At 46.9% G+C, this 22,466-nt stretch overlaps 1 protein-coding gene across 4 annotated transcripts in view; it reads left to right on the forward strand.

Annotated features, from left to right (window-relative positions):
* The first annotated feature begins 1,699 nt into the window (after positions 1–1,699).
* Positions 1,700–22,466, forward strand: part of EBF2 (early B-cell factor 2) — a 201,329-nt gene continuing 180,562 nt past the window's right edge. For 3 of the 4 annotated variants that reach the window (XM_011962591.1, XM_011962593.1, XM_011962592.1), the window contains exons 1-6: positions 1,700–2,376; positions 4,825–4,981; positions 6,042–6,105; positions 6,373–6,428; positions 6,932–7,005; positions 13,819–13,887. In XM_011962591.1, coding sequence (XP_011817981.1) covers positions 2,246–2,376; positions 4,825–4,981; positions 6,042–6,105; positions 6,373–6,428; positions 6,932–7,005; positions 13,819–13,887 — 551 coding nt within the window. In that variant the 5' untranslated portion in view covers positions 1,700–2,245. The remainder of the gene's footprint in view (positions 2,377–4,824; positions 4,982–6,041; positions 6,106–6,372; positions 6,429–6,931; positions 7,006–13,818; positions 13,888–22,466) is intronic. The other variant, XM_011962594.1, reaches the window with a different exon arrangement.

Consider the following 22,466-nt stretch of genomic DNA (forward strand, 5'->3'; position numbering starts at 1 on the left):
TACTTGGCTTTTTACGAGCCACCCGATCCATTTCCCAATCGCCCTGTATGGCTCTCCCACCCCTTCTAGTCCAACAAGGAGGACCAAGCCAGAGCTCTGGGGTCCAGGTACCATAGTCAACACAACCCAGAGGCGGGGGTTTTACCTTCTCTACCTTCCCCCAAATCAATGACCCCAGCCCCCGATCCCGGGGCCTATGCGGAGACGGTCCGTGCACCCGCCCCCGAAACTCCCTAACCCCCTATGGGGTTTCAAGCGAATCTCCGCAGCTCGGACCAGCGCTTTCTAGTCTCAGTCCTGGAGGTGGAGGCGCGCACCAGTCCCTTTCTCAAGAGAGCGGAGTTTTCTTGAAGTGCAAGCTTCCTGTCAGCCCAGGCAAACCAGTTGCATGGCGCTGTGTCCTCTAGCGGCAAACTCTAGCAGTTCATTTGCGAGCGCTCACCTACACCTAAGGGATCTGGTCTCTCAAATCTGAGACCTAAGAGGGGAGAAAGTGCCCTAAACGCAGCCCAGGCACTCGCAAATGTCCTCCCCATAATGAGGCCGGGAGACTCAGGCGCAATCGCTCGAACTACGAACAGCTGATTGTCTCCTCCACAGCAGATGGTCTTTGAGCACAGATTTGCATTCATTGTCTTCAAATCTGTTTTCGCGCTGGTGTTCTAGATTTCAGCAGCAGATCTATGCACAGATCAGAATACAAAAGGAGAAGCAAGAAAATGACATCCAGCCAGGAGGATGTTTAATAGGCACCTCGAGCAGCCCGGCGCAGCTAAAAAGCCGTCTAGGGTTTCAGCTGTTCGATGAGGCTGCTGCCACCGCCTCCTGGCCACCAGCCCGCGGCCAGCACCGTGGCGACCGCGCGCGGTGGGCGAAGTTTCCGCGAGTTCCCCGTCCCTCCCCACCCACTCCCGGTAGCTTTGGGAACGGAGAGGTGGGGAGGGAACTGGAGGACCCGCGGGACTACGCCCGGCCGCTCGCGCACACAGCCCGCCTCGATCTGTCAGCAACCTCTCCTCCACACGGGTGCGACTGCCGCTCGCGCCCGATTGCCCGCGGGTGTCTTCCTTAGCTCCTGGACCGTTTTCCCCCGCATTATATTTGAGCAGCACTTGCGTCTCGCTTGTCCACCCCACTCCACCTCCCGCCTTCATTCATATGTTCTCCACTCTCAGCAACGTGCAAGCCTCACACAACATCTGATATCACCATGGAACTCCAGGAGACCTGCGGGAGCCGTTCAGGGAGCGGGGTGCACTGGGGGACGTTTGCACAAAACATAAGCATACGTGGCCACGCTCACAAGCATGCACACAGATCCGAACCCCGGGAACGAACGTGCCTCCTGGCAGGCTACAAAAACCTACATCTAGAGGCAAGATTCAGGGAGGCTTCCCTCAGCCAGGCCGAACCCCTGCGTCCCCAGACCGCAGAGCCCCGCTACCCTAAGTCAGTGCAGGGTGTGGGGGACCCCCAATCCTGCGCACGCACACGGGGTTCGTGCAAGGACGCGACGCCCGCAGCTTTCTGTCCCCTTTCACCTCCCGGAGTCCCGGCAACGCAGAGCGTGGAGCGCGCCGCCTGAGGACGTCGGCCCGGCTTGCCCGGCGCCGGCCAATCCCGCGCGTCCATGCAAATGAGGCTCCTTATCGGGCCGCGGCTCCGCCTCCCGTGGCCAGGGCCGTAGTAACCCATTCATGGGGCCCGCGCGCGGCTGCAGCCGGGCTCCGTGGCGCTCGCAGCCACCGCCTCCTCTCGGCTCTGGGTCTTCCCCTTCCTTTTACAACTGATCCTGTTGGGGATTTTTTTTTTTTTTTCTAAATTGGAACGGTAGGGAGGAGCAGGGAGGGGGGACCTGAAGGAAGGGCAGAGATTAGGCAGCCATCAATTTCCTCCAGTTTCTCCCAGAACAGGTGATGCTTCTAAATTGTGATCACTTTCAGGAGGCAGCGCTGCAGCTGGAAGGATGCGAGCGACCTAGGGTGGAAGGGCTGAGGCGGCAGATCTGAACTTACGGAGGATAAGAACCCAAACTTTGGCTACATCAGTCCGCACCTCTCCAGTGAAGCAAAGGACGGGTTATCTTTTTTTTTTTTTTTTTTTCCTAAGACTCAAACTTGGGCACTTGATCCCTTTTCTTGGATTGCTTTGGAGGAGACGATTTGCTGGCAACGTTGGGAACAGTCAGGACTGTGTTGCTGTAACTCTTACTTTTAAAGCGACAGTAGAGGATCCGATTTTTTAAATGTTTGGGATTCAAGATACTTTAGGAAGAGGACCAGCTCTGAAAGAGAAATCGCTGGGCACCGAGATGGATTCGGTCAGGTCCTGGGTCCGGAATGTCGGAGTGGTGGACGCTAATGTCGCAGCGCAGAGGTAACGACACGGCCGCGCAATTATTATGCTCTCAGTCTCTCGCTCTTACGGTCTGTCTTTCCCTGTGCACCCCCACCCCTGCTCCCCGTGCCTTTCTCTCTCCCTGTCCCCCCATCTGTCGCCCAGGCCCTGCGCGCTGGGGCTTGCCCTCGGGCAAGCAGATCGCTGCACCCGGCAGCCAGCACTCGAGTTTCTGAACTGCCTGGGTCGTAGGCGTTTCTCTCCTACTCCTTTACCGCAGTCCACTCGTTGCAAGGAAAAATAACAAAGTAGCACCCAACATCTCCCAGTTCAGCCGCTAGTCTTGCAAGCGGAGCCGGCCTGGCCCCGAGCAGAGCGTGAATACCGGAGCTGGCAGTGGCGGAGCGGGAGAAAAGCTGGCTTCCTGACCGCTCCCGGCTTCGCCACGCCGCCTGCAAGCGCCTACCTCCCGCATCTTGCTGGGCGATTCCTGGAGCCCGGGAGGCCCGCGGCCAGAGGGTGGCGGCGGCGAGAGGAGCGGGAGAAGCCGGAGCGGCTGCCGGGGAAGGCGAGGCGGCCCGGAGGTCTGGGAGGGGGGACAGGCTGGAGGGTCCCGGCTCAAAGATAAAACAGTGAGCCAGACGAACGGAGCTGGGGAGCTGGAGAAAAGAGATTTAAAAGAAGAGAAAAGACGGAGTCACAGTAGAAAGAGTTGCGGAAGAAGAAAGAGGCGAGAAAAGGCGACCGGCAGCCAGACAGGCTTAGGGATCGCCAGCCTCTGGTTTTGCGGATCTCTGAAGGTGACTTTGTGTCTAGGCATCTGCGTGCTAGGATAGTAAATACCATGTCCGGGGTGCCACCCTACGAAGACATTACGGTCCCATTCTCTCATCACCACTACTGAGTTGGAATTTGTGGCCTCCAGGTCCTTGTCTGCGAGAGAGGCAGCCCTTCTACCCCAAAGAGCCCATGAACTTCTTCCAGGACCCGCGCTTCCCCGGCTGCCCTCCTGGCCACCCACCTTTAAGTGCCAACATCACACAGAGAAATGAGCCCTTTCCCAAACTGACCAGGTGTCCCGGGTAGAGCGAACCGGCCTCCACCCTTGGAGGAGAGGAAGCAGAAGTCTCATCGCTCCGGGACTTGGGCCGGCGGCCGCTCCCTCCCTCCCGTGGCCCGGGGCGCGCGGATTTCCCTGTGGCAGACCGCTCAGCGCGGCGGTGGCCGCAGCTTTCCGCAGCGCTCCGGGACTGGCCCGCCCGCGAGCTGAGGGAAATAAGGCAGCACCGCAGAGTCCGCTGCGCCGCGCATTTCCTTGGGCTGACTCCTTAAAGAAGCCTCCCTCGCTTTCCTTCCTTCCCGGCATCGAAAAGTTTGCTGAAGCTGGAACAGGCAGAGTGGGGGAGATCTTAGCCAAAACATCACCCCTTTCAAAAGAGTGAATGAAGGCGCTTGCGCACCGGGGTTCAACGCTGGGAGACCCCAGCGCCGCAGGGCAGCTCTCGAAATCTGTGTGCTCGCCTGAGCCCCAAGTCCGGTGAAATGGGATCTGATGGCCAAGTCGGCTGTGACTGCGACCGGTTGGCTGGGAAGTGTGTGCACACACTCAACACACTCGAAACCCCCAACTTGGGTTTCACGGTCACTGGGTTCGACTGGCGCCGCCGGAAAACGCAGCTTGAGTGGGGATCGCGTTGGCCCCAGGAAAGGAGGTCCTCGCCCTTTAACAGTTTGGCTTTTCCCCACCTAGCACCTCTGGGAGCGAGGGTCCCCTATGTGGGTCATCTCATTTGCGGTGGCCAGCGATCCCCGGGGCTGGTCACGAGGATTCCACCCTGTCTCTGTCCCAGGCACAACTTTTCGGAAGAGCGAGGCAAGCAGCCCAAGGACCCAGACTTGGACTCTGTGTTGCTCTCCCTCCTGCCCCTTGGGGTTCTTACCCACTGCCTTTCCCAGTTAGCATTTGGGCTTTGTGGGCAGTGGGTCCAGGTCGGGTAACTGGAATTAATAGGAAATAAAAGGGTCGCTTCTTCCAAAGCAAAGGAGGCACTTATTCCCCTAACCCTGGGCCCCAGCTCTGCATCCTGATACACCCAGCAGTACCACCTGAGGGAGTGGATGGAGATAGCCCCACGGTATAGGACGCGAGCCACCTCCTTAGGGCACCACTCTGGGCCTCTGTCGGCAGCCCCGGCCTTTCAGTTTCCACTAAAGAGGGGATGGAGAGTGGCCCAGCGGTGGGATGCCAGACCACTGGGTGGTGTCAGAGACCCCAGGCATCAACCCTGCCACCCAACCCCCGTGGCCACAGTGACTCCTTCAAGGAGTCTCCTCTTCCTTATCCGAATTGGAAAAAAGGCCCGAAGGGTTCAGAACTCTGGACCTGGGAAGTGGACGCCTTACCCCTCTGCATGTTGTGCGCGGTTAGTAACATTGCCTTTTTGTCCTTCCCCGTGTCTTGTGTCCCCCGTTTGTCTCCCTGTGCAGCGGGGTCGCCCTGTCCCGGGCCCACTTTGAGAAGCAGCCTCCCTCCAACTTGAGGAAATCCAACTTCTTTCACTTCGTCCTGGCGCTCTATGACAGGCAGGGCCAGCCGGTGGAGATCGAGCGGACTGCTTTCGTGGACTTTGTGGAGAATGACAAAGTAAGCAGAACGTACCCCCCAAACCCTGCGGTCTAATAACTCCCTCTTTCCGAAGCTCTAAAGATTCCATCTGTCACTCTCGCGACACTTTTCCACTCGCATCATCAGGGATGATAAATCGAGGCTTCTCACCCCCAGCCTCTAAATCAGTCGATTTCCCGAACCTCCTCCCACCCCTACTCCCCCCACCTGGGGCTGGAGGCGCTCTCCCGGCTCTGCGCACCCAGCCCGTAGCGCCTGGCTGTAGACTGATGGAGGAGCAAACGCCCTTCGAACTAGTTAAAAAGTACACCCGAGGCTGCCGCTCCCCTTCTCTGGGTTAATTTTAATTATTTTGCACCTGCGAGAGCCAGGTGGGCTGAGTTGCAGTACTAAGCGGAAACGGGGAGCCCAGCCATGGCCCGCCTTCCGGCTTTGTCTTCTCTCCGTTTCTGTTCTCCAAGGCAGAGCCTCCTCCAAACTCAAGCCTGGAACTGGGGGCTGGATTCGATCTCAAATGAAGGACAGTCCGCTGAAACTCATGTGTGACCAAAGGAAAATCCCTTGCTCTTTCCGGGTCTCCGTGTCCCCAGCTGTACAATGTGAGCTTTAGAGCAGGCCTTCCCAAAGTCCCTCCTGAACCTGGAACTCAGTCCCTGAGCTCGTGGCCCTGCGGGCGCAGTCCTTGCGGGATAGGCCCGAATGCTGCCTTTCCAAATGACAAGTCCCTTCCCTTTTCTGCCAAAGGAAGCCCTGGGGCTTCCTAAGGACAGACAGAGCCCGATGGGTTGGGTGGTGCCTGTTTACAGGCAGCTTTGGCGAGTTGTCCGGTTGTCGCAGGCTCAAGGGTCACACTTCTGAGGACATTTTTAAGGGAGACAGAGGGCTGGAAAGGGTCAAGTGGCTTCCAGTCTTGGCAGGTTTCCGGGGGCGGCCAAAGACAGGCAGATGCTCGTGCCCTTTGACCTAGGGCTGAATAGGGGTTGTTCGAAGCTGCCTTTTGATGGGGAGAACTGTCTCCTCTTTCCCTCATTTTGGGGGACCGGAAGGCAAGGGAATCCAACGCTGCCTGTCTTTTCAGGAACAAGGCAACGAGAAGACCAACAATGGCACTCACTACAAGTTACAGCTCCTCTACAGCAACGGTGAGCTCCTCTACAGCAATGGTGAGCCGGCGCCTAGCAGCCGGCTTCTGGGCCGCACGCGTTGATCTTGCCATGATCACTCTCAGGAATAGCATGGAGCCCAGGGCGGCGGGAGGCTTGCCTGGGACAGGGGATTGGGAGGTCACCGTCTCCAGGGCGGCTCAGCCTGGAGAGGCTGCTTGGGCCTCAGACTAATAGTAGAGACGGGTTTGGGGTGACCGGAAGGGGCTCCACGACCCTTGACTCGTGCCTGTCTGGTCCTCGCAGGTGTCCGCACGGAACAGGACCTCTATGTCAGGCTCATCGACTCGGTCACCAAGCAGGTGAGCCCAAGGCCTCTTGGCTTCTCTTCACCTGTCTCTGACCCGTTCCCCCAATCCCCCCAGTTTGTTTCTGACCTGCCCCTCCTCTACGATTTCCTGGGTCAGACTCCACAGCCCCCCTCCACGTCCCCCTCCCAGCACCTTGTCCACTCGGGAATTTTTTTTTTCTGTCTCACCAAGTGACCTGTTCTGTCTGACTCAGGGAAACCCTGGGGGCAGTAAGAGGCGAAGAAAAAGGATGGAGAGGAAACAATTATTGGGAGATTCAGTTTCCTCAAACATTCCATTTTGCTAAGAATGATGTTCTCACTGGGGCAAACTTCCGTATGCTTTCAGTCGAGTCCAAACTCGGCAACTGCGCAGGTTGTGCAGCGGGCGGCAATTCCTAATGCGGTGGAAGGCAGTGGGAGGGAAAGCGATGTTGTGCTTGTTCTGAAGTCCCTTCTTTCCTTGCCCCCAACCCCTTTCCACATCTTCCTTTCCTGCTACTACCTCCTTCACAGCCCATCGCGTACGAGGGACAGAATAAGAATCCGGAAATGTGCCGAGTTCTCCTGACGCACGAAGTGATGTGTAGGTAAGAGCCGCCTTTTCCCAGGCCTTCCTGGAGAGCCCGCAGGTGCTCCAGCCCGGCCTTGGTGCGTCGCGTTCCCGGGACTAACTTTCAGGAGTGAGGGCTTGCAGCTGAGAGGCCTCGCGGGCAGACGGGCGCAGAGTGTAGATCCACGGAAACTCTTTCATGCAAGTGTCTTAAAGCATAGCCGTTAGGACTCAGAACCACCCGGGACTCCACCTCTCTGATGTCACAGGAGTTTCCTTCGGCCACGTGGAAAGTCTCCACTGTCACCTGGTCAGTGGTAGTGGTGGAAGCGGGCTGGGCAACCCCGGGCCCGGTTTGGGATCAGTTGGAGTTCCCGCCGGGCCTCTAGTGGTAGATTTCCAGGCGGGTCACTTGTGGAGTTAATGAGGTCAAAGCCCTGGAACGACTCCTCGTCTGGGCGAGGGACCATCAGAGGGTCCAGCGGCTCATTTCTGGGGTGCTTCCTGGCACCTGCGGTGATGCGGAGGCGTTTCTTCCTCCTGGGAGGTTGCTCTCTTCGGAGTTCACGTGTTGAGGGAGTTTCTCAGGTCAGAAGGAACTACCTGGAAGAAAGATCCGTCCAGTTCCCACCAGTGCGTTAGGAGGGGCAGGGAGAGGACTCGCTGAGAGATCTGGAGTGTGGAGCAACAGCTGGATTCTGATGTTCACGTCGTGAAAGATTCAGTCTACTGGTCTTCCTGCATCTTTCCCATCTTCCTTTCAGAGACCAATCCATTCCACCTTGAGTCCTGTGCATTATTCCCTTTTTTTCTCCCTGACTGGAAGAAAATTTAAAAAATCAGAAGAATTGCATCCACCCTTATTATTTCAACAAATGTTTATTGAGTGCCTACTATGTGCCCGGTATCGGCTGGGTGCTGGGGATCCCACCGCAAACAAGATATAAATAGGAAACTCTGGGAAGAGTGTGGCTATTTTATTATGAAAATTTAAATGTCTATTCCATACATGCTTTTCTTCCTCCAAAAATCTCTGATTGGAGGGAAAGCCTCAATTCTTCCTTACTTGGCTATTGCTTTAGTGAATGTCTCCCAACTCCAAACTTACTAGTTTTGGGTAATTGCAGGTTATCTGATTTAGTGTGTACTGTTTTATGGGCAGCTCCCTGAAGCGCTGTCTCCCTCCCCAACCTAGTCAGGAAGAAACCATAACAATCAGACATGTTTGTTTTGGTTTTGACCAAGTATTAAAAAAACAAGCTTTCCAAATGCCAGTGGCTTCAGCTGAAAGCAATGGAGGCTTCCTTGCTGAAGTAGCTGGGGGAAGGCATTGGGAGGAGTAAGAAGATAGATACTCCAGTATCTCAGGGACCTTTGATAGATTTGTTCAGAAAGAAAATACAATTCTGAGATGTACTTTATATAATACCTAGATTTAAATAGAACGCTGTGATTAGGTTGGTTAGTTGAAGGGAGGTTTTTCTTTTTATGCCTTTGTTTGGAGAGATTACTTTCTGAAAAGGAAAGAAAACAAAACCAAAAACTGATCCATTGTCTAATGAATTATACCTATCATTTTAAATAATACTTGCATGCCCCATCCAGCTGTAGTTAAGACTGACATTTTTATTTTTAAGCCCAATCAAATCCTCCTCATTTTATGCTGTTTATGTAGCAGCATCAATTTTTAAAGCCTCTAGTTTAGTCTGCACTAGTAACACAACATAAAAATTTAATGTACTGTAACTTCTCTGCGTTGGAGACCTGGGAAGATGCTCTGCTGTTTTCTTCCCAAACTAGAATTTAAAATAAATATTAATTATGTGTAAATAAATGATCCATTGAACGGATACTGTCTGCAGCATATGCATGTGTGTGTACACGTGTGCAGACGAGATGGGTAATGGCAAATATTAGATGCATCCAAAAGGGAAGTTCTCATTCCATCTGTCAGTTAGAGCTGGTTGATACTTTAGGAAGGGTGAAAAGTTCCTTCTCTTACATTTTAAGAGCCAGTTGTAGCAGTCAATGATTGAGAGATGAATCAGGTGCCCTGTTTCTCCAGGGTTACTGCATATATTTAGTTTCATTTGCATAGTGTTATTTGGCATACCTGGGCACTTCCCCGGATGGTTTTATGTTCCGTAATCTTTAGTAAAAGGCTCATAAATCGGTGTTTAGCTTTGAATGGAGAACAAAGCAGAGACAAAATAAATCTCTTTAGGAATAACTTTTTCTCCCTTCCCCAATGGTCTCTGTTCCTCTCTTCCCTGCTTTGGTTCATTTTGCCAATTATTAGCAAGGAGAAATCTAGTTGTTATGGCGCTGCCTGCCACCCCCAAGCCCTCAATGCTCAGAGGGTTAAAAGATATTATAATTTGAACAGAAGTCGTCTCAAGGCCTACAGCTGGCTAATAACAGAGTTGTATTGAGCTCGAGCAAACCCCACAGCTGTGACTTTTCGCCACAAGGCGCAGGCTAGACAGGGCCCTAATCAGATGGGCCAGCCGGGCAGTGGGGCCAGTGTCTTTATCGGCCAGATGGTGTGAATTTAGACACTTTTGTTATGCAATCGCAGGGAGGAGTTGGAGAGAAGAAAACAAAACAAAAGCCACCATGCTGTGCGCTTATTTGAGTTTGAAATTAGAGACAGATTTTTGAAAGTTGAAGGTTGAATTTTAAAAACTATTTTGGAGGGGATAAGAGACACACTCACTTGCCGTGAGCTGGAGTTGGGCTGACTGGACACCCTCCGTCCAAGGCTGGGGCTTTTTCCCCTTCCCCAGCCATCTTTTCTCTTTCCCTTTCTGAAAAATGCAGGTATGATTCAGGATTGTGATAAGAGTTCTCATGTTTCCCCACCTCCCTCTTCTAACTTGTTTTATTTTTTTCTCTCTCCTTCAAAGACTCTGGGTGGAGATGGGGAGAATAAATTGAGTGTTTCAAGTAAAACGTTTTCCAAATAAGTACCAAAATAAAATAAACCAAACCACGCCAGAGAGAAACAGTGGAACAGCTTCCATTTTCATTCATTAAGAAAAAAGATCACCTCTGAGTCTCTCTGGGGTTGTTACGAACACAATCTTAACCTATTGCCAAGCTCAGTTTCCTCTTCTCTTTGTTTTATTATTTTTTATCTTAGAGTCAGTTTTAGAAAACACTTACTGAGAACGTCAGACTTGCTTGTTGGAGAATAATCCTAGCCTTTTAACTAAAGTAGCTGAACCTGAAGTTGGTCACTCAGGCTTTGTCTACACAGCAAAGGGAAGGCAGAATTAAGTTTATCTGAGTAATTCAGGGACCTGGTTTGTTAGCTGTTCCACACTGGGGAGTGTAGGTTCACAAACATCTCAGGTTCTTCACTTCCCATTGCTTGTGCTAATATTGCTGGCAGGAGGACTGAACGCCGTTTAAAACAAAGAAGGACTAGAACATATTAATGAGAACTTTTCTCTAAAAAAAATATAATAATTTGCTTTGGCCAACTCATAGACCTAGAAAAATTTTAAGATGGGCTCAAATGGGGCTAATTCAACCAAGTTCTATTATTTTTATATGTTTACTATTATAGTTCAATGGCCAAGTGAGTGTCTTCTATGTATGTTTTGTGCTGAATATCAACATTAGAGATGATATTTAAATATGTTACTGTTGGAAAATGGAGGATTGGATCCTAAAGTTTATCTGCATTTTTCTTTGAATATCATTTCCTTCCAAGTTCATTCCCTACGTTATACTACACTGGCACCAGGCTTACATTTTTATCTGTTTTTCTTTTCCTCCAGAGGAAATCCCCATGGAAGGCAGCTGAATTGAGCTGAACAATTTTGCAAACTTACTCAGCCCCCTCAGAATCATTCCTACCCAAACTAAATAGATTGGCACATTCTGACAGTGTGTGCTCTTGTAATTAAATTGTACCCGGCATTGCACACATATTTGGGGTTAGGTTGACATGCTGGTGATGTCAAAGGGGAGAGTCTTGCTTGAAGGTCTGTAGGTAGCTAGCATGTATGGGTCTTTTGAAACTGTGTTGCTAAGAAAAATGATTTGCCTTAACTGCAAAGGTATTATGTTGACATAAGCAATATTCTAGAAACAGGAAAGGTGGGAGAAATGGGTGGGGGCGTAGGGATTTGGGAAGAGAGACAAGGGCTTTAGGAGGTGGGAGAGCAGCTGGCCTGCATTTTTATTGGTGTTAATCTTGGGATGGATTGAAATTTTAAAAGTTAAGACCTAATATAATTTCAAAGGCCAAATATTATTCAGAAAGTCCCAGTGGCAAAATCTAGTATTTAAGAAAGTTGAGACCATGCATCTTTTCCTTCCTACTAATTTGATTAAATTTCTTAAAACCTCATTGTGCCCATTTGCTGCAAATGTTTAAGCATCTCTCAAGTATATTTCACTTTCTGAGGATGGTAGACTTATTCACTGGCGAATGCACATCCATGAAAGAGATGGGTTTAAAAAATTTTAAGATGTTTAATTCTGTGGAGAACCAGAGAGGGCAAACGAGCTGCAGAGAGCCACAGAGCTAGGACTGGGGCTGGGCATGGTGGCATACGCCTATAATCCTAGCACTTTAGGGGGCCGAGGTGGGCAGATAGCTTGATCCCAGGAGTTCAAGACCAGCCTGGGCAACACAGCAAGACCCTGTCCCTACCAAAATAAAAAATCAAAAATTAGCCAAGTGTGGTGGTGTGCACCTGTGGTCTCAGCTACATATGGGAGTCTGAGAAAGGAAGACCATTTAAGCCTGGGAGGTTGAGACTGCAGTGAGACATAATCATGTCACTGCATTCCAGCCTGAGTAACAAAGGGAAACCCTGTTAAAAAAAAAAAAAATCTAAGACTGGGTTGGTGTTAGGTCTTTGGGTTCCTGCTGTCACATGACTTCCCTTTTTTCCTTATGTTATTACCACTTTCAAAGGGTGCTCATGGAATCCCCTAGCCCCATGGACTTAAACCTAGAAGAGACTCTAGAGAGAATCAAACCCAACACTTTCACTTTATTCATAAGAAAGAAAAAGCCCAGAGGGGTTAAAGACATATGACTAAATTTGTGAAGCTGGTTGGTGACAGCTTGGACATCAGAACACTGATTCCGAGTTCAGCAATCTTCCTAAGGTATCGTATCAAACTTAGGCTACAGAAAAACTACCATGGGAAGGGCAATGCTCACATATAATTTGGTTGTTGTTAGCATGCTTACCTCTTAGGCCTATTCTCCAACCAGTATGGATGATAACGATTTTTTTAAAAAGCCATGTCAAGGCTACATCCTTAGCCAACTATAGTTGATAGTGGACCATGTGCCTGAGATGAGCTGAGAGGCATTCAGAAGTCTGTACCTCTGATAAGCAGCAGATGGGCTACCTGGTTGTAAGGGAGTGAATTCCCAGTGCTTCTTACCAGCAAGCTTTCTTTGCCCTTCTCACATTGATCTAGGTATTTTCGAATAGATACCTTTGGATTGGAGTGTTTTGCTCCCCTCTCAGGTCCTAGGGAGTATTTTCTGTTTGTTGTCATTGCCCCAGGGGATCTTCTTTAGCTCCCTCTCAGCTAATCCTATCAGCATTTATTGAGATTTTTCTACCAGGTACTCAGCACAAGGGGGACATCTTGGGAAGCGGAGTTTTCAGAACTGGGAGTTACAAAGAGTGGGATACCACTTCTGTTTCCAACTTGGTGAAAATTATTGGAGCTATCGTCCTACAGCTCCTTGCCTCATTTTCCTCCTATTTTAAAATGTATACCATAGTTCCGGTCTTCCTCCTTAATCTTTGAAAAATGATGGAAATAAGTGAATGAATAAATGTTTATAAAGTATACCAAGATCTCTGGAGAAAGAAGTTATGTAAATAAGGTTTGCAGTAATCCAGGCAGCTATTTACAGTCTATTTTATATATTTTCCTTCCTCCCCTTTCTTCAAATATTTATTGAGCCACAAAGACCTAAAATAATCATAAAATCATTGAATATCAATCTGGAAGTGACCTTATTGATCTTAAAATCCAACCTTCTGTGGTTCTGATTACAAATATGGGTCATGGGAAAGTTGAGAATTACCTTCTAAGTCATAGAGTGAGAATCTGAGTATATTTTGGCTTCGGGCTCAGTGTTTTTAATTTTTTATCTTATAAAACATCGTCACAAATCCTGCCCTCAAGCAGCTTATAGTTGGGAAGCTACCTTAGATTCATTTTGTTTTTCCTTCAACTTTAATTTAAGTTCAAGGGCCCATGTGCAGGATGTACAGGTTTGTTACCTAGGTAAACGTGTGCCATGGTGGTTTGCTGCACAGATCAACCCATCACCCAGGTATTAAGCCCAGCATCCATTAGCTATTCTTCTCAAGGCTCTCCCTCCCGGCACCACCCCTCTGACAGGCCCCAGTGTGTGTTGTTTCCTCCCAAGACAGATTTATCTTCGTGAATGTTCTTGTGGCCAGGCGCTACAGCTCATGCCAGTAATCATGGCACCTTGGGAGGCCGAGGTGGGCAGATCTGAGGACAGGAGTTCGAGACCAGCCTGGCCAACATGGTAAAAACCCATCTCTACTAAAAATAAAAAAAAATTAGCCGGGTGCAGTGGTGCACACCTGTAGTCCCAGTTAGTCAGGAGGCTGAGGCAGGAGAATCGCTTGAACCCGGGAGGTGGAGGTTGCAGGGAGCCAAGACAGAGCCATCGAGCCACTGCACTCCAGCCTGGTGACAGAGCCAGACACTGTGTGGAGAAAAAACAACAACAACAACAAAAAAACCAGAATGTTCTTGTCATGTGCTCATTGCATTTTCTTGATTTAATAAATTTCTTTCACTCTTTTGGTTCCTTCCCAATCTACAGTCGATGCTGCGAAAAGAAAAGCTGTGGAAACCGAAATGAGACTCCATCGGACCCGGTCATAATTGACAGGTAGGGGGAAAAAGTGATTTTTCAATCATTTGTGGTTCCTTTTCTTCATGAACCTTTTGAGTACTGACCCATGGAGCTTTGCTGTCAGGTTGGTTTCATGTTATTTCAAGACACTAAACTCATCCAACAAGGGCCTTCTCATGCTGGCCTTTCTTGCAAGAAGCTAGAATCTTCCTTTGGAACACGTTTCTCTAAACCGGTGGCGGAGTCTCTTCCAGGTGCACCAGCTTCAGCCTAAGAAGTAGTATGTGTGGTGCAGGATATAAGCAATGGCGCCTCTCCTCTCGGGCAGGGTATGGTCTCAATCAGTTTTCTAGAAGAGGCAGTATGCCCCAAGTTGAGTGGCACCCACTTCATTATTCTCCATGATTGCTGTGTGGCTGGAAGATTATCAATTTAGATTATGGTTTAAGGGATATGACAAGCTCTCTGTTGCATTGAGGGAGATTCCTTTCTACTACAGAGGATTGCATTCTGGGTCCTATGTTGTATTCAGAATGGGAAAGATTCTTTGGGACAAGACACTAATTCACTGAAATGTGATTTAGGCATCCTCAGCTGTCTGTTTTTGTGATTGGAAACAGAACTTACAAACCAACGAAGAAATACCAAATTAACTTCCAGCAATCATGTAATTTTTAAGAAACCCCATATTCCCACCCCTAATTTTTTTCTCTTTCGTTAAAAAACGGAATAATTCCCTATTGCTTCTTTCTTTGGGTTTTCACATTTCTAGCCAGGTCCTGAAATGGATTGGAGAGACCACAGTCTCCAAAGTTGTTATTCCAATATTCCAACGAATTCTCAGTTGGGAGAATGGAACCTCTGGCATTCTTCCCAGAAAGCCTGCTTGCTTTCTTAGTGGAAAGTATAGCATAGCCTAGGAACTGAGGAGGCTGGAATTCTGATCTTGTCCTAGCTTCTGACCTTGGACAAAGCACTCAGCATCTCTGTTCTTCAATAATGTAATGATGGGTTAGGGAGTGCTGTCACTGCTGTAGGCTTCAAGAGGCTACTGAAATATCAATGGCAGCTTTGCAGTGTTCTCTGAGATGCTTGAAGAGGATGATAGGCAGATGTAAAACGTTTGTTGGATATGTATAGTGTCTTTGCCATTTTAGAAGTTTCCAATGAGCTGCATTTTAGGGAGCTACTGGGGTCGCTCTGGTCTTTTTGAAAGTACAGAGAAGCTTAAAAATAGAGAGTTGCAAGGACTATTTGGAGTCAGTCATCTTCCTCATCTTATAGATGAAAAGTCTGAACCCTGAGTGGTGGCATGACTTGCTCATGGTTGCGCAGCTGGTTGGGCAGAACTGGCATTAGAACACAGCTGTCCTTACTTCCATGCTGGGTGCCATGGCTCATGCCTGTAATCCCAGCACTTTGGGAGACCGAGATGGGCAGATCATTTGAGGTTGGAGGTTTATGACCAGCCTGGTCAGCACAATGGAACCCTGTCTTTACTAAAAATACAAAAATTAGTCAGGCATGGTGGCACGTACCTGTAATCCCAGCTACTTGGGAGGCTGAGGCAGGAGAATTGCTTGGACCCAGGAGGCAGAGATTGCAGTGAGCCAAGATCATGCCACTGCACTCCAGCCTGGGTGACAGAGAGAGACAGTGAGACTCTGTTTCAAAAAAAAAAAAAAAAGAACACAGCTCAGCTATCCTTACTTCCAGACTGTGCTCTCTCCATGGCCACAACCTCGTTCTCCCAGCACTTTTTCTGTACTGATGAGTTGGATCTGTTCATTTCTGTTTCCCAGGGATTCTCTGGGAGACTGGAGGCATATGAGAGCAGCCTAGACCCTGTCCTTTCCGGCCTGTGGACTGAGCTCACTAATCTTCATATAGTCTTTTCTACTATCTTTAGCTTCTCTTTTAAGAAGGTACTCTAATCTCATGACTGTTACTTCCTTTTTCGCAATAAACACCCTGTAAACCAGCTTCAGAAATGTTTGCAAACCTGTAAATACTCACCTGAACCTTACTTCTCATACGTACACACCTTAATGGCTCTGCACTAAGCAGGAGCTCCTACTTTAAAGAACTACATCTAACTGCATTCACCGATAAAGTTGAATATGCTCATGTTTTCTTCCTATGTAATACACACACCACATGAACAAAAGAAAGTATCTTTGCATCTATGGAAAGAAAAGATTTGCATATTAGGCACCTTCATAGTTTGTGCTAGCATGCTTTAAATTCTTCTGAGAAAGTAGAAATTGTATCTTGGCTGCAGATTACGAGTTTTAAGTGACTGTGGCCTTTATTTTTACTATCCTATGCACAACAAAATAGCCCAGTGGTGTCTCTGCATCCCTCGATATATGCGTTACTTCCTAAATGTCGCGTGTCTACACATGGAAACATACATACCAAAGGGTACTATAAATTGTCCAGTATCAGGTTTTAAGGAAGCCCACTTTACTATAAACAGATGCATTTGTTTAGCTTGCTTATGGTAGAGCTTTTGTTTGAAGATAACTGTTCTCTCACTGAAACCTTGTCTTATCGCTCCTGAATGTCTTTTGGGTTTACCTTAGCCTTCTTGCCTTCATTTTCAGAAGTAAAATGGCACCATAGTGGGATCCCATCTTTACAGAAACTAAAAAGGTGAGCCAGGTGTGGTAGTGCACACCTCTGGCCCTAGCTACTCGGGAGGCTGAGGTAGGAGGATCACTTAGGCCCAGGAGGTGGAGGCTGCAGAGAGCTGTGATCATGCCACTGCACTCCAGCCTGGATGACAGAGCGAGACCTGTCTCAATAAATAAATAAATAAATAAATAAATAAATTTAAAAAAGAGGTAAAAGGCATGAAGTCAGGTTTCCATTTGTTGAAGGTGGGAATGGTGTTCATAGTATCCACCGGTTTGGATCAGCCTTGCATCTGGTCTCTGCGTCCATCTGCCAACTCAGTGAGTTCCCTCACAAGCCCCAAATGGGTGCAAAGTAGTCTATTTTGGATTTCCTCTGCGTAAATATAGAATTCTGTTCTTTGCCCTTGTTCCTATAATGCCAACTAATTATCTCCTCCCCCTTCTCACCTAACCTCACCAGATGCAGTTAATTTACACTGTCTGTCTTCGCATTTTCTCACACAACAGGCACGCTCTACTCTGGCTCAGAAGAAGTCTGTTTATTCCCTTGAAATGTGCATGTTCCGGGGAGAGGGACAAGATGGTTCCCCAACTTTTCACCACCAAGGACCCCTTAAGCTTCCTCCTTGGTGAACACAGGGTTTTGCAGGACTTTGCCTTCCAAACTACTATGGACAAGTAATAATGCAGTTATAATTCCATTTTTATTAATCAAAAACATATAACAAAATGGGAAGGAAAAACATCTCCTCTCAGAAATACCCTTGATACCATCAGTGGCCAGTTAAGAGTTTTTTGATCGGAGTGAGATAACCAGTGTAACCACACTGGCTTGGGAGGCTTCCAGCTCAAACACAAAACAACTTGACTTTCTGGTGAGGCCATGTGACCATATCCCGGCAGATCTTCTGTTTCCAATAGGCTGTTTGAAATATGAAAAATCACTTTGACTACTTTGTGGCCCTTTAATTGAAAACCATTGGAGTTTACAATAGGGGATCCCCCATTAAGGACTTAGTTCTCCATTTCTCAAGACTTAGCCCCAGACTTGGAGTTTTTTCCCCAATACTAAATTTATTTCCTGCCTTAATCTCTCTCTAGAAACATATTATTTTCTATTTTCAGTTTTTTGTTTTTTTTTTCAGTATGCTTGTGTGAATTCTTGGGCAACTATGCCCCTCTCCAAAAGGCCAGGCCAAAACACAGTGCAGCAGGACTTGCTGCTGAATGAAGGGTCTCCTGATTAATTTTTCGTGTAGAAATCCAAAGTCCCCATTAGGGGAAAAAATCCCCAAAACAGAACAGAACAAAACAGAAACAATAATGAAACATCATCCTTACTGTGGTCTTCAGCTGAGCTCTTGTCTATAAAGGCCTGTGTGGCAAATAAAAATAAAAGGCTCAAATGGATTTGCATTTGTGTTTCAGAGGGAAGCTCTAATTCAAACTCGGTTGTTATGGACTGTGTTCTCTTCAGATTCTCTTCTCTATCTGGAAGGTTCTCTGATGATCCGGTGAGCCACTGGGGGGCTCAGGATGATCTGGTGATCTGTGAGAAGAGGACTTTAGGGATACTCTGACTAATGTGGGAGAAGGAAGATGAGTCCCTATTGTTCCTGTCCTTGTCAACCCCATAGAAAGTCAGATGGATAGAGAGGGCAAGAATTTATTTGGAATCTTTGTAGGCTACCCATGTGTGTACTGGTAGGGTATTTTCTAGTAAACAAATAAAAAGGAAATCCAACCTATTTCTCACACACTAAATATCCCAGTCTTTTGTCCCTGGACATTGGTCTCATATATTTCTGAGCTCTGTTCCCAGGAGGACCATTTTAAGCATTGATGTGTTTTTGCTTATTTTCTTTCTTGAGAAACCAACCAAACAACAGAATGACCTTCATTCAAAAGGTTTATTCAAAAAGATCTGAATAAACTAAGGTTTAGCTGCCCATGAAGGGATTTCCTGACACCATAAAATGCATATAAAATTTACCATCAGTCATTTTAAGTGTGTAGTTCAGTGGCATTAAATACGTTCACATTGTTGTGCAACTGTCACCACCATTCATTTATATAATTCTTTTCATCTTGCAAAACTAAAACTCTGTACCCACCGAACAATCCCCCACTATCCCTCTCCTACCCGCCCCGCTAAAAGCACATGGAAACCACCATTGTATTTAATGTCTCTATGAAGTTGACTACTCTAGACACCTCACGTAAATGGAACCAGGTAGTATTTATCTTTTGGTTTCTGGCTTATTTCACTTAGCATCACCTCAAAGGCTCTCAATGTTGTAGCATGTGTCAATATCCTTCCTTTTAAAGGCTGAATGATATTCCATTGTATGGATGAACCACATTTTGTCTATTCATTTGGCAATGGGTTGCTTTGACCTTTTGGCTACTGGAAATAATGTTGCTGTGGACACGAGTATCTGTTTGAGTCTCTGGGCTTTCAATTCTTTGGGGAATATATGCAGAAGTGGAATTGCTGGACTATGGTAATTACATTTTCATTTTCAAAAGGAACTTCCATATTGTTTTCTACAGCAGCTGTACTATTTTACGTTGCCACCGGTGTAAAATACCACTGCTATTTTACATTGCTGCCAATGTAAAAGAGTACAGCTGCTGTAGAAAACAATATGGAAGTTCCTTATTGTTCTTCCATATTGTGCATAAGCACAAGCAAGGCTTCCAAATTCTCCACATCCTTACCGATACTTGCTTTTTAAAAAATTTTAAAAAAATTTTTTTGATAGTAGTCATCCTGACGGGTATGACTCTTGTTTTTAATGATGTTTTCCTCTTCCACCATCTTGGTGTGGGCATTGTCATCTGCTGGTCTCATCTTTGCTCCAGGCTTGTCATTGGCCCTTCTCCTGCTGTCTAAAAGTCTCTTCCTGTCTCTCTCTGCTTCATGGAGTACCCTTGTTCTACTGAAGCATACGTTTGGGTCTACTTTCCCCTGGGGCGTACTTGTTCTTCCTCTCTCTCAAGTGTATTTCTTCACTCCAGTGAAGTGTGATTTGTGGGATGGAAACTTTTAGAGAATCACCGCAGAGATGGAATTTTGGTAGTAGTTGGAGGTGAGCTGCAGGTGAGATTTATATCTACAAGGTGAGCTGTGTCTGCAAGGTGACCACTACCTCCCTTTCCTCCGAAATGGGCAAAACAGATATATCAATAGTGTTATCTCCTGAGTGAAGACTTCTGGCTCTGAGAAGGATAGATAAAACCAATAATAACGTTTATCTAACAGTTAATTGGCACTTATTGTATGTTGGGCATTGTGCTATGACATTTGTGCTAGTAAAATAATCTGAATTCTCAAGGTTGATGAAAGTCTCAACTTTGAAGGAAGGATCAGCCTTAAGGAGTTATGTCACTCAGCCAAGGTCACATAGTCAGTTTGCCTGTGAAAGTGGAATTTAGTCAATAGGTAGAAATTACAGAGAGGAAGATTTTGGTATAATAGGAAGAAAAACTGCAGAGTTAAGAGCTGTGAAGATGGAAGGGCCTGGTGGGTGTGATCTGGAAGAACTGATAGGAACACTGGAGGGGGAATCTGTTATTGTAGAAGGAGTGGGCCCTGTTGGCCCCTGAAGTAGCATTTAACTTGAGATTGTGTGAGTCACATTCAGTGATGTGACAGATTTGACAGAATGTCAGTCCTCGGTGTGACTGAGGAGTGGGTAGTGCAGTGCAGCAAAAAGGGCCTTGGATTAGGACCAGGAGACCTGTGTTGGGCCCCAGAACATTCACTAGTTAGCTGTCTAATGTTACAGAGGTTTCCACTGTAACCTCTGTTTCTCATTTGTGCCTCAGTTTCCCTATTTGTAAAATGAAGTGCCTTGGGTTCATGGTTGACTAATATATTACCTCCCAGTTCTACTTTATCTGATTCTTGCTGAGGCCTCAAGTTTGGGGGTCAGGTGTGCTAATTCATCTCTGCTCCTCAATAATTTACTGGAGTTATTAATATATATGTCTTCTCTGTCCAGACTCTTCATCTCCAGTATGGGAGAACCCAGCACTGTGAAGAGCCCACAGAAACCTGGCCTCAGGCTATTAAAAAAAATTTTTTTTTGAGACAGGGTCTTGCTCTGTTAGCCCAGGCTGGAATGCAGTGGTGCAGGCATAGCTCACTTCAGTCTCAAACTCCTGGGCTTATGTAATCCTCCCGCCTCATCCTCCCAAATAGCTGGGACTACAGATGTGCCACGATGCCTGGCTATCTTTTAAATTTTATTTTTTTTTATAGAGACAGGGTCGGTCTCTGTGCCCAATCTGGTCTCAGGAATTCCTGGCCTCAAATGATCCTACTACCTCAGCCTTCCAAAGTGTTGGGATTACTGGTGTGGGCCGCTGCACGCAATGTATTTTTTTTTTTAAGTGAAAATTTCATTCTCTCAGGGAGGGTTTAGATTTTCTTAATAAAAACCACAGATGATTTATCCAATGTGAATGCATCATTCTTTCATGATCTCATTCCGTTGTTTCCTAGCAAACCCATTGTTAGTTTCTTGGCCATTTCAGGGAATTACAGGTAAGATAAAGGACTCTGTAGCTGGGAAAGAGTGTCCCTATGGATTGAAGCTCTTCACTGGAGGACACTGGAGCCAAGTGGTAAAAAAGAAACAAAATTTTATTCGAGAAAATGACTCTCCTCCTCATGATTGCAGAGGTGGTGCTGGAAAGTTCACTCAAATAATTGGGTTAGTGTTTAAGAATTACACTTATTCTGCTTGCCTGGCCAGCTTCCTGACACTGGAGCTTTAGGATTTGAGGCAAACTAGCTTAGTCGCGTATAAATGGGCTCGTTCCCTCATTTATTCACTTGCTAAGTCCTTGTGTTGTTCAGTCATCAGGCAAAAAATATTTGTGAATGGCAGTGAGAGATCAGGGAATACAACAGGCATGGTTCCCGCTCTTACGGAGCATACAGCATAATAAGTACCCAAATAAATACATGGAGCATACAGCGTAAATAAGCACCCAATAAATACACATTCACAAAATACAAAAAGTGCTCCGAAGACTAGGTCAATGGATGGTAGTTGGGTCCCAACATTCTTTTTCTGTGAATCCCCCTGTCCAGAACACAGATCTTGAATTTTTCCTCTTTTCTCCCTTTGCATACACTATTTTCACCTGGAATACCCACCCCAAGCACTCTGCCAATACAAATCCTATCCCTTTTTCAAGACCTAGTTCAGATTCTACTTCTTCAAAGATATTAATTCTTGCAGTGAAAATCTTTTTCCTTGACCCTTATCACAAATACTTACTCTTGTTCAGGGGTATGGGCATTATTTATTTATTTTACCTATTTTGTGCTTGCTTTACATTTCCAATTGTATTATAATTCTTAGATATCAGACATCACATGCCATTTAAACCTTGACACCAATATTTATTAGCTTTGTGATGGTGTTAATAATACCTCTCTCCTTGAGGAGTTGTGCTACATACATTAATGTAAGGTGCCCACATAGTGCATGATACAACAGATGCTTTAAAAAAAAGTCAGTGCAATTATCCTGTATCTCATGTTGCGTCTTTGCAGTGGCTTGGATGCTACAGACACTCCATAGATATTAATTCACAGATTAATCTCTGACTGCCAAGCATTGAAGAGTTTGGGTGATTAAGTCTACTGCCAGTTCATATAGGACCATTCCTGTGACTTCCTGCATTCTACAACCTCTTAGTGGTCTTATGTCCAGTGGCAGATAGGTACAGAACAGGCCCAAGAACAGGTATCTAGGGTTGTAAAGCAGAATGAAATTCTTACTTATATTTAGTAAATATTTATCAAAGGCCTATTGTGTCATGGACCTTGTAGGGGGTCTTAGGGATAATAATATTGAGTAAACAGAAACCTTTCCCATTAAGAGCTTGGGGTTTATATGGAAAAACAAAGGAGGTGCAGATATGAATATGATGCTACTATGCAAAATGCAAAAAGTA

This window comes from Colobus angolensis, unplaced genomic scaffold, assembly GCF_000951035.1.
Source record: "Colobus angolensis palliatus isolate OR3802 unplaced genomic scaffold, Cang.pa_1.0 Scaffold6, whole genome shotgun sequence".
In the NCBI taxonomy this organism is placed as follows: Eukaryota; Metazoa; Chordata; class Mammalia; order Primates; family Cercopithecidae; genus Colobus; species Colobus angolensis.